We start from the raw sequence: 12,660 nt of genomic DNA on the forward strand, positions 1-12,660 counted from the left end.
CTTTAGACCTCCAAATTACTCCCATATCCTTCAGTAAGTTACTATTAACTATGCTCCAGACTTTGTTCAAATGTCACTAGTTTTTCTGCTAATGTCCTTTTTCTATTCTAAATTCCCATACAGGATGCCACATTACATTTAGTCATAGTGTCAAGTTAGCCTGCTCAGGTCTATGACAGTTTCTTAAACTTTCCTTGTTTTTCATGACTTTGACCATTTTAAGGAGTCCTTAAGGTTCCCGTATTTTTCAGAATGTCTCTCAATTTGGGTTTGATGTTTTTCTCATGGTTACACTGGGAATATAGGTTTATAGAATTAGACCACAGAGATAATGTGTCCTTATCACTTCCCATCAGGGATATGTTCTCTCAATATGAGTTACCACTAGTTTCTCCACTGTAAAGTTACCTTTTCCTCTTTCTGTATTCTCTTCTTTGGAAACAAAAACACTAAATCCAGCCTAAATTCAGGAAGGGACATGTAGTCTCAGTGAGGGGAGAGTGTCTATGAGATACACAGATTATTGAGAGTACACAAAGTATTTGGAATTCATTTCTAAGGAAGTTTTGTTTCTTCTACCTTTAAATTTAATTTTAAATTAATCAAAGTTAAGTAAAATTAAAAATTCAGTATCTCAGTCACACTAGCTACATTTCAACAGCTCGGTAGTCACATGTGGCATATTGGACAGAGCAGATAGAGAACATTTCCATCACTGCAGAAACTTCTACAGACAGCAATGACTTAGATCATTATTTTTCCAAGCTTCCTTCTCCTCTTCCTTGTCTTTTTTTCTCCTTATTCTCCGCCCCCCCCATTCTTCTTCTATAGAGGTACAGTAGACCTATAACAGTATGTTAGTTTCAGGTGTGCAACATAATGATTTGATATTTATATATTTTGTAAATGATCACCACAATAAGTCTAGTTACTATCTGTCACCATAGTTATAAATTTTTTTTCTTGTGATGAGGACTTTTAAGATTACTCTGTTAGCAACTTTCAAATATGCAATAGAGTATTATTAACCATAGTCACCATCCTGTACATTACATTCCCATGAGTAATTTTATAACCTGAAATGTGTACCTTTTGACCCCCTTCACCCATTTCACCCACCCCAACCTTTCTTCTTTTCAAATATATGCATTGAAAATAGGAATTTCTTCTAAGAATCGCTTTAGCTCTGTTCCATAAACTTTGTTGTTTTCAATATCATTCATTTCCAGATATTTGCCTTTTCTACATTGATTTCTCATAGGAGCCACAAGTCGTTTCGAAAGAGACCGAGGACTAGGGTGAGCCTAGAGCACATTAAAGAGGCTTGTGAAAGCGCAGGGGTGGTGCTTTTGCACTTTAGGCTCCTGGATTCCCAGCCCTGTTTAGAATTATATTGCGTAATTTCCAAACTTCAGGGTATTTTTTCTCAGTTATCTTTGTGTTACTGATTTGTAGCCCAATTCTCCTGCAGTCAGTGGGTAGCTACAAAAAGCCCTACAGCTAACACCACAATTAATGATGAATTATTGGACGTGAGTTTGAGAACAGACAAGGAATGTCCACTATAACCACTTCAATTCAGCAAAGCACCTGGAATAGCAAAGATGATTTTGAATACCAAAGCTGGAGAACTTAAACTCCCAGGTGTCTATATTAGTTAGGGTTCTCCAGAGAAACAGAACTAGTAGGATATGTAGAGAGATAAGAGATTATGGGAATTGGCTCATGCAATTATGGAGGCTGAGAAGTCCCACAATATACTGCCTGCAAGCTAGAGACCGGGGAAAGCCAGTGTGGTAATTCAGTCTGAATCTGAAGGCATGAGAACCAGGAGCTCTGATGTCCAAGGGCAGGAGAGATGGATGTCCCATCTCAAGGAAAGAAGAAAATTCACCCTCCCTTCACTTTGTTCTATTAGAGCTCTCAGCAGATTGGAGGATTGGATTGGATGATTCCCACTCACATTGATGATTGCTTATCTTGTTTACTCAGTCTACTGGTTCAAATGCTAATCTCTTCCTGAAACACCCTCAGACACACCCAGAAATAATGTTTTACTAGCTCTCTTAGGCATCCCTTAACCCAATCAAGTTGATACATAAAATTAACCATCACACAAAGTGGCAGAGCTACAATAATTAAGAGCTATAATAATTGTGGTATTAGCACAAGAATAGAGAAGTGGACAAACAGAATGGAATGGAGTCCAGAAATACATATACAGTCATCTATCTGATTTACACAAAGATTCCACTGCATTAAAGTGGGAAAAGAGTGGTCTTTTTAGTAAATGGTGCTGAATATGCATATGAAAATTGAATGAAAATATGTATATTAATTTGAATATGCATATGGAAAAATTAACCTTGACAAAAATTAACTTTGATTTATCACACCATAAATAAAAAAATAAATTTGAGATGGATCATAGACCTAAATGTTAATGGCTAAACAGTAAAGCTTCTAGAAGAAAATATAGGAGGAATATCTTTATGTCCTTAGCAGCCAAGAATTTCTTAAGTAGGGCACAAAATGAAGTGCCAACCTTCATGTATATATACACCTATGAATCACCATCAAGGTCAAGATGGGGGACATTTTCAGCGCCACGAAATTTCATTATGCCCTTCCCAGTTGACAGACAGCCTATCTCTAAAAAAGAAAAAAAGAAAGAGTGAGGGAAGACTTAAATAGGCATTTAATAAAGGAGGGTAATATTCAAGTGACCAATAACCATATGAAAAAAATATTCTCAACATCGTTACTCATCAGGGAAATGGAAATGAAAACCACAGTGTGATACCACTACAACTTCAGGAGAATAGCACTAATGAAAAGGACTGACTATACCAAGTGTTGGATCTGTAGCAATGAAATTCTCAATATTGCTTGTGGAAATATAAATTGTTTCAATCACTTTGAACAAGTGTTTGACAGTATCTAAACTGAAAAGGTAACCTATTGAGTTCCAGAACTTCTTCTCATATCTATATATATCCTAGAGAAATGACTACATATGTCTACCAAAACACACACAGGCTCATGGAAGCTTTATTCAAAATAGCAAGAGAAACAGCCTCAAAGTCTGTCGACAGTAAAATGGGTGCATGAAACTGTGCCATATTCATTCAATGGGGTTCTACACAGCAGTGAAGAAAGAATGTGCTATGGCTACACACACTGAGAATGCTTCCCATTTCTTTAACAGAAAACGAAAACCAAAAAAACCCTTCCATTTACTTGAAGTTCAAAAACGGGAAAAATTAATCTATGGTGGTAGAGGAGTGAATAGTGGTTACTTGGCAGGGAGGGGTTGACTGGGAAGGAGCATAAAGACTTCTTAACTATTTCTTGACAGGAGGGAGCTGAAGAACTGTCACTGTAAGATCTGATAGTTGCTGACATTGCTTGTTATCATCTACAGCCACGATGGCCTAGCCTCTGTTCTGCCTTTCAGAATTCCTGGGGGTGGGTAGAACATAGCCTTTAGCCAGAACCCGAGCTAAGTGACTTCTGGAATACTTGGAGTTCATGGCTCTTCTCTTTTTAGTTTTTACAGGTGGCAGTCAAGCGTCAGTGTTGCTCACAATAATGAATGCTCCACCTCTTGATCCTGGTTGAACTAAAGTTTGAATCATAACCACTGTTTCAGGAGGCAACCCTTCCAATTGCTCTGCCTTTTTTTTTTTTCTGCTTTATCTCCCCAAACCCCCCTGTACACAGTTGTATATCTTAGTTGCATGTCCTTCTAGTTGTGGGATGTGGGACGCTGCCTCAACGTGGCCTGACAAGCAGTGCCATGTCAGCGCCCATGATCCGAACCCTGGGCCGCTGCAGCAGAGCGCGCGAACTTAACTACTCCACCACGGAGCCGGCCCCTGCTCTGCCTTTTAAAATGGATGATGATTCTTGGTTTGGCTCTCCACTTTCTCCTTTGAAGTTAAAAACTATATCCGGCACTTGGAACACTGAAAGACTCTCTTGTTCCAATGCCTCCAACGATGATTCCCATAGGGTATTGCAGCTTTGAAAATTTCAAGGCAAAACGGACAAAACAATTTCTTAGTGTTTTCCTGGCATGTTCTGAAATGTGTTTCCACATCAGCAAAGGCTGACGATCTGTAATTGCAAATTTGGCACACATAGGGCATTTTGCCAGGCTTATGATTGTCCTCCATGTGCTGTAAGAGAACCTGATCTATTTCAAAAGACAATTCACAAATTTTACAGACAGTGGAGGACTCCTGGGTAGTGTGCACACTTTCGATGTGACATTGCAGCTGGAAGGGAGTGGGAAACTGCCGATGGCAGTGCTGGCAGGTGGTGTGGATTTCCCAGCCATCACCTCTCTGCTTCTCAAGTTCCAAATGATTCCTCACGTGATTCATGAACTTAACACTTTTTAGAACTTTCAAGCAGCTGAGGCATTTAAAGTTTGTGTGAGTCTTCTGTTCTGGCTGCTCGTCTCCTTTATGCTGTCCACAGTAAAAATCATGAAGTAACACAATCAGATTTCCTTTCTTGGGATCAACAGCTTTGCTTTGACTTGCTAGACTCAAAAAGTCTGTTTTTCGCAGCCTTTCCAAGCTACTTGATGTGCCTGGATCCATGCTATCCCAGTGTGCCTTGTCATCTGCATAAGCCAAGAAAATGATGCCCCTTTCTGAACATGGCTTGGTGAAGATGGGACACCTTCTGAGGGTATACTCCTGCTGGTTATAGGAGAGACAGCTGAACGGGCCACAGCTGAGGCTTATCCTCCTGGGATTCCATCACTGCATTTAGGTTTTTGGGGATTTCCACTGTTTATATCAGAAGTGGAAATTTGCTTTGAAGCACACGGACTTTCCTCGTTGCCTCCTATAGAAAGTTCAGCTCCAGCTAGACTCTGAGACCATGAGGAGAGCAAATCTAAGGAATTGTGAGGCATGACTTGTGGTGAGCTCATTTTATAATCAGCTTTAGACGAAGGCTCAGAATTAATGGGACTATCTGTTGCTCTCCATTCCACTGAGAAACTGGTGAGATGGCAGCTGCTTTTGACGTATGGGTCACATGATTTTCAGGCTGCCATACACAAGCAGGATCTTGATTCAAGCGGCCTTTGTTTCTTTTTGAATATGATCCTGGGGTCACACTCTGTTCAAAATGTTTGAAATGACTGATTTTGAATTTGAAATCACTCGGACAAAGAGAATTTCAGCATCTTCATTTACATGTTCCCCTCCAACAAAGATCAGCTCACCATCTTCATCATCCCTGTCCCTCTATTTGGATTCTCCCGTGTTCTTTCGTGGTGGTTTTGGTGCTTGTTCCTCCTCACACAGCAAGAAGAAATCTGCCACTTTACGACTGCTTTTTACTTGAAGTGATCCATTCAATTTCCAGGGCTTTCTTTGTGTAAATTGCCACCTAAGAGCAACCATGTGACATTAGTCAGTGTTTATTTCAAAAGACAAAATCATTGTCTTATTTAATCCTCCCCTGAAACACTGAGGTAGTTGTTAACATCCTTATTTTACATGTGAGGAAACGGGCTCTAAGCATTTAAGTGACATGTCAATTCCAACGTTACCTCTCCAGCCCCCTAAGTCTACTGCAGTTGCCCAATGTGCCCTCTTGCAGGGCCATCAGTAGGGTGAAGCATGTGAGGCATTACAAGATTTAAGGAGGCACAGGTTCAACATCTCAGAGCACATGCCTCCTTCATTTTTGCACCCTGAGTGTCTCACTAGCTTCCTCCTACTTCCAGATATACCCTCCGGGATAGCTAAGATTTCTAACCAATCTTACCAAACTGAGCTCTAGGTAGTCCCCTAAAAAACTGCTCCTCGGTGCCAGCCCAGTGGCATAGTGGTTAAGTTCATGCACTCCACTTTGGCAGCCCAGGGTTCACGGGTTCCCATCCCAGGCACAGACCTAGCACCGCTTGTTGAGTTACGCTTTGGCAGCATCCCACATAAAATAGGGGAAGATTGGCACAGATGTTAGCTCAGCGACAATCTTCCTCAAGCAAAAAGAGGAAGACTGGCAAGAGATGTTAGCTCAGGGCCAATCTTTGTCACAAAAATACCCCAAAAAGCAAAAAAAAACCCACGCTCCTCCTGCAGTGTTCCTTTTCTCAGTATACTCTTCCAGTGGCTCTGGTCACAAACTTTGGAGACATCCTTTGCCAGTCTTTCCTCTACACCCTACAGCCTGTCAGTGAGCAAATCCTGTCTGCTCTGTCTTCTAAAGGTATCCAGAAGCTGACCACTCTCTACTACTTCCACTGCCCCCTCCCTGATCAAAGGCACCATATTCTCTCCCTAGATCATTGCAGAAGTTTCTGGCTTTACACCACCCGTGTCATTTCTCCCCATGGCAGCTCCAATGCACCTGTTAAAATACTTAGGAGAGGGGCCCGCCCGGTGGCACAGTGATTAAGTTCTCACATTCCAATTTGGCAGCCCAGGGTTCGCCGGTTTGGATCCCGGGTGTGGACATGGCACCGCTTGGCAAGCCATGCTGTGATAGGCATCCCACATATAAAGTAGAGGAAGATGGGCAGGGAGGTTACCTCAGGGCCAGTCTTCCTCAGCAAAAAGAGGAGGATTGGCAGCAGATGTTAGCTCATGGCTAATCTTCCTCAAAAATAAAAAAACTTAGGAGAGCTGCCAAGGACTCTCTAGTGGCTTCTCAACTCACTCAGAAGAAATGCCAGTGAACATAAAATGCCCAAAGAGCCCTAGGCCACCCATCCAAGCCCACTGGTCGTTGTCTTTTCTGCACCTCCCTCTCTCCACTGCAGCCACCAGAGCTTCATGAGTCTGGAAGGCGCCAGACCCTGTACTTCCTCAGGACTTTTGTTGCTCCCTTGGCCTTAGAGGCTCTTTCCTCAGATATTCCGATCCCAGCTCCCGACCTGCTTCAGGTCCGCAGCTTCTCAGCAAGCCTTCTCTGACGATGCTACCAAAAATCAGAACCTGCCCTAACACCCATGCCAGCTTCCGCCCCAATGCTGCTGTTCAACTTAGCGTTTCACTTGCCTAACACACAATATATAAAATATATTTTGCTGCTTCTCTATCTCCACCCGCTAAACCGTAAGCTACATGAGGGCAGGGGCTTGTGTTTCATTTATTGTTGTATCCTTAGCTTCTAGAGCAATGCCTAGCACACTGCCAGTGCTAAATCTTTGCTACATAAATAAATAGTATCTGTTATTAATCTGATCATCTATGTGTACAACAGAGCAGAACCCACTAATTCCACACTCTCCAAGAATTTAGTGAAATGCAAATCTAAATGATTTAACACTATCGTGCAAGGGAGAAATTCAGCTAGTATGTAGGGGTGTGTGTGTGTGTGTGTGTGTGTCTAAATCAAAAGTTTTGTATAAAATAATATCCTCCCTACAATGGATATGATGATAACTTTGTCAGTGCACACAATCAATAACCAATCTCTAGATAAGAGAGATAAGGTGAGATGTATTGGGCTAACGTGAGGACTAGCTCGGAAGCACTCTCTTCCCCAGGGAAGAAAGCACTCCGGCGAAGCATGGTTTATGGCATGGTTATATACCATTTCAGAACAAAGAACATGCATCAAGCGTGACAGGAATACAATTTCTTCCCCAAAGTCACAAGGAGATATTTTGCCACAGTTTAGCACATTCACAGCAGGTCAACTTGACCTAAGATTTCTGGGAAGAAAAGCTTATCTCGAAAGAAGTACTGGTATTGGTGTCAGAGAAAAGGAGGCATTCATCCTTATCTTTGAGTGCATTCTTTGCCTGCGAGAAAATGTTTTAAGCAGATATACAATAGATGTTTGGTGGGCCATAAGTCAGGTTCCTCTGGGAAAAACAAGTTTTAGGCTGAATCAGATTTAATCAGAATGGCTTACCTATATAATTTAATATGTGAAAACTTCTTTTTTGTTTTTGTTTTTTTTTTGAGGAAGATTAGCCCTCAGCTAACTACTGCCAGTCCTCCTCTTTTTGCTGAGGAAGCCTGGCTCTGAGCTAACATCTGTGCCCATCTTCCTCTAGTTTATACGTGGGACGCCTACCACAGCATGGCTGCCAAGCAGTGCCATGTCCGCACCCGGGATCCGAACCAGCAAACCCCGGGCAGCCGAGAAGCGGAACGTGCGAACTTAACCGCTGCGCCACCGGGCCGGCCCCAAAAACTTCTTCTTATTATTATTTTTATCACCTTCTATGCCATTAACACTTTCATTGATTCTAAGGGGCACGCTAATATTTACATTTTACCGTTTCTGAAATCAGATTGTACCTCATCTGGAGCATTTCATAGTTTGTTTGGAAGCATATGTTCTTTCATTTTATAGTGACATCACAAGTAATGTATCTTACAGGTGATAGTATCTTAGACTCATCGAAAAATTCTATTTCTATTCATAAGCTGAATCCAACCCACTGAATTTATTTCACAGTTCACTGAGGGGATGCCAGCTGCATTTTGGCAAATGGTTTAAGACAGGGATTGGCAAATTGGCACATCCACTGTTTTTGCATAGCCAGCAAGCTAAGAATGGTTTTTACACTTTTTAGATTTTTTAACATTTTCCAAAACATTTATTTCTTTAATTGAGGGGGACCCTAAAGAATATTTTGGGTTGTGTTAAAATTATATGACATTCAAATCTCGGTGTCTCAAAAATAAAGTTTTATTGGAGCACAGCAGTGATCACTCATTTACCCATTGTCCATGGCTGCTTTTGCATTCCTGTGGCAGAGTGAAACTGTTGCAACAGAGACCGCGAGGCAAGGCCCCATACTTAATGCCTCAAATATTTACTGTCTAGCCTTTAACAGAAAAAGTTTATGGACCCATGGTTTAAGAGAACAAAATGGAGAATACAAATTTCTTAGCTCACCGGTTCCTGAAGGTTTGTGTCCAGATGATTCAGTGAGCCTCAATATTTCCCAACTCAGGGAGGCAAAGGAGGGCAATGCTGGAGCAGCCTTGTCCAGCTCCTTGTCTCCACATCAGGGTGAAATTTCTCTAAAGCCCAGCAGGGCCACTTCCTATGTCTATGGAATTCTTACTTGTTCTCCAAAAGCCTTTCTGATCTGAGTGAGGCCAGATCAGAAGGACACACTCCTTTTAAAGTCCATTATAATCCAATCTATATCCTCCAAACTGGGCTCCAATGCATTCCTGAACCAGTGTATCCTGATTGGATTTTTGGCTGTTGTCCAGAGTGACCGCAGAAACCTTTCACCAAATTGCCAAAGGCAAAAGCGTGGGCAGGGCTTCAGGGCCAGGCCGAGGGGCTACCTTCCCGGGTGGGTTGGGTGGTGGGAGTCCTCCCTCCTCTCTGTTGTCCAGAGCCCCACCACCTTATCTCCGGTTTACCTAAGTCTTGAGCTGTTGAGAGTCAGCAAGGACAGGGGAAGGTGGGCCATATAGCTGATCCAACAGAGCTCAAGCTGAGGTAAGGAACCCAAAAGGGCAGGTGTCTACTTCCAGCTGCCAGGAAGTTCTCACCAATCACTCCAATTGCACAGAACAAAAATCCTGCTCTCTTCCTGTGCCCAGGGACATCCAGGGGGCAGATCTCACTCCCAAGCTGGCCAGGTGGTCTGCATTTGAAGACTCAGCTCCCGTGGGATTCCTGGGTGCCCAAGTGGGGTCCTCACCGTGAGTGTTCACACTTCACCCCAAAAGCTTTTTCTAGACAGGGGCCCACTCCTTTCTTAATCCATTTCCAAAGGTACAAGGTCACACTCTGACTTGCTCTGATCACCTCTCACTCTTTCTCCTCCTCCCTCCCCCCTCCTCCTTCACTCTCCTTACCCTCAGCACCTTCTAGATTAAATCTCAAGCTTTCCCTCCTACTGTCCTTAAAGCCCATTGCTTACAGATTCTTGGGGGAGGGGAGGGCTTCAAGCATCCTTAACAGGCAAGAAATATTTGCATTTCCAGTCCTTCCAATGCAGCCAAGTCACAGAATTAAAACATTCAATTTGCTAATTAAAATGTTCTAAAGTGCCTTAAACTTACACAATGTTGTATGTCAGTTATCCAAATAAAGCTGGAAAAATAAAGAAATAACACATACATACATACATACCTCTCTGTAATTTTTTTGAAGAAGAAGATTAGCCCTGAGCTAACATCTGCTGCCAATCCTCCTCTTTTTGCTGAGGAAGATTGGCCTTGAGCTAACATCTATGCCCATCTCCCTTTATTTTATATGTGGGATGCCTGCCAAAGCGTGCCTGGAAGCAGTGTACAGGTCCACACCCAGGATCCAAACCAGCAAAAGCTGGGCCACCAAAGCAGAGCGTGGGAACTTCACCACCACACTACCAGGCCGGCCCTTTTTCTGTGTAAATGTGATGTGACATTCAAGGTGGTATAAATGTATATAACAGAGGGCCTTTAATCTTTTCTGGGGGCTACAGAAGGGCTGCCTTTGGACCTTTCAAGTAGCCAAGGGCACTTCCTGCAGGAAAACAGGATTAAATGACGTGACAAGTTTTGGACAGTAGAAAGTCCTTACAGTGACCGCAGGCCTAAGCCGTCTGGCCCCACCACTCCTGGACCCCCAAGGGCTCCTATTACTTTGCCCTTTGCCGTTCTGTTCTAGCCACACTGCCCTTCTTACACTAGAACCTTTGCATTAGGGCATAAATTTTACTTATTACTGGAATATTCTTTATCCAAACATCCTCTTGGCTCTTTTCCCACATCCTCCAAGTCTTTGTGGCAAAGCTACTTCTCAATGGAGCCCATCCTGACCACCCTATTTAAAATGGCCACTTCCCCCCACCTAGAGTCTCCTGTCCCCCATGCCCTGCTATGCATATATCCTGTATTTTTCCATGCTTCTTGCCCCTTCTAATAGCATACATAATTACTAATTTGTTGTGTTTATTACCTGCCTCCCTTGATGGAATGTAAGCCCTATGAAGTGAGTAACCTTTTGTCTGTTTTATCCTCTGATATATATCAGCATACCTGGAATACAGCAGGCATTCAAAAGTATTTGCTGATTAAATGTATGTGGTGGATTTAGAAATAGGTTCAGCCATTAAAAGGATTAGATGCTATTCTCTTTTGTATGATTTCCCCCGGTGGCAATGCCAGTGACCACCAATGTGTTTTCCAAGCACAGCATTGAAAATTTGAATTTTTATGTTGTCTCCTAATTTTAAAATGTTAGAGGGACCAGCCCTGTGGCCAAGTGGTTAAGTTGGCGTGCTCTGCTTCGGCAGCCCAGTGTCTCGCCAGTTCAGATCCTGGGCGTGGACATGGCATCGCTCATCAGGCCATGCTGAGGCGGCATCCCACATAGCACAACCAGAAGCACCTACAACTAGAATATACAACTATGTACTGGGGGGCTTTGGGGAGAAGAAGAAAAAAAGTAGCAGATTGGCAGCAGATGGTACTTCAGGTGCCAATCTTTAAAATAAATAAATAAATAAAAATAAATAAAACATTAGAAAGAAATTTTTAAAGTTGTAAAACATGATGAAGCTAAATGAAGCACTTCAGTGTGCTAATGTGGCCTGTGAATTGCCAGTTAGCCACTTCCGGTTGAAGGACATATCAATGTTATAATTCACCAGTTCCTCATGTGGTGGGTGGTACCAGGTACGGTGGGATGATGGGGAATGATGGCGGCCCGGACTCTCTGTAAAAGCTCCTCTACTGATTGTAGTAGCTCAGTCTCATGGAGTCAGCCCAACTCCCAAATCCCACCCCAAATATTTTAATATATCACTTTTGTAAACTGTCTAATCTGTCAGGTTTAATCTATGGGGTTTTCATTCTGTTACACATCAGAATTGCCCAGGGAACTTTTAGAAACACCAGCACCCAATCCAACTGCTGGCCAATTAGATTAAAATTTCTGGGAAGCCCTTTCCAAATCCTCAATGGCCATGTGCTTTCTACCTGAGAAAACACTAGTGGTGGTGGGAGTTCTTCTTCCCACCTCCACTCGACAGGAGAAAGGTGTTCCTTTCACTTTTGTAGATTCTTTTTAGAGTGCATGGCCCAGGGTCCCATTAAAGTGTAACATTTTCTCTCAGGGCACCAAACAATGGGACGATTTAAAACTTATTTATTGTATATTTCTCAGCATTTCCATCCAAAAAAACTAAACATAGAAATAGAATCGATGCTGAAGCCTGTCTTGTTCAAAACTGGCGATACTCAACTAAGGGCAATTTTGCCCCCAAGGGGACATTTGACAATGTCTAGAGATGTTTTTTGATTGTCAACTTTTAAAAAATATTATTTTTATTTATTTACTTATTTATCTATTTATTTTTATTGAAGTATAATTGACCTACAATATTATATTAGTTTCAAGTGTACAATATAATGGTTGATATTTGTATATATTGCAAAATGTTCACCACAATTAGTCTAGTTGACATCCATCACCACACAGTTACAGAATTTTTTTTGTGTGTGATGAGAACTTTTGAGGTTTACTGTCTCAGCAACTTTCAAGTATGCGATACAGTATTATTTACTACAATTGCCCTACTGTACCTTACGTCTCTAGGACTTATGTGTTCTATAACTGGAAGTCTGTACCTTCTGACTCCTTTCACCCATTTTGCCCATCCCCCTACCTCTGTCTCTGACAACCACCAATCTGTATTCTGTGTCTACTGATGCGGGGTCG

At 42.2% G+C, this 12,660-nt stretch overlaps 1 protein-coding gene across 1 annotated transcript; it reads right to left on the minus strand.

Moving 5' to 3' along the window:
* Positions 1-2,766: 2,766 nt before the first annotated feature.
* Positions 2,767-5,412, minus strand: LOC106848166 (zinc finger protein 280B-like). Its single transcript, XM_014867894.3, is given in 1 exon segment — positions 2,767-5,412. A coding segment is annotated over 1 exon segment (720 nt). The 5' UTR covers positions 4,611-5,412; the 3' UTR covers positions 2,767-3,890.
* Between the last annotated feature and the right edge of the window lie 7,248 nt (positions 5,413-12,660).

The sequence above is a fragment of the Equus asinus genome, chromosome 8 (assembly GCF_041296235.1).
Source record: "Equus asinus isolate D_3611 breed Donkey chromosome 8, EquAss-T2T_v2, whole genome shotgun sequence".
NCBI lineage: Eukaryota > Metazoa > Chordata > Mammalia > Perissodactyla > Equidae > Equus > Equus asinus.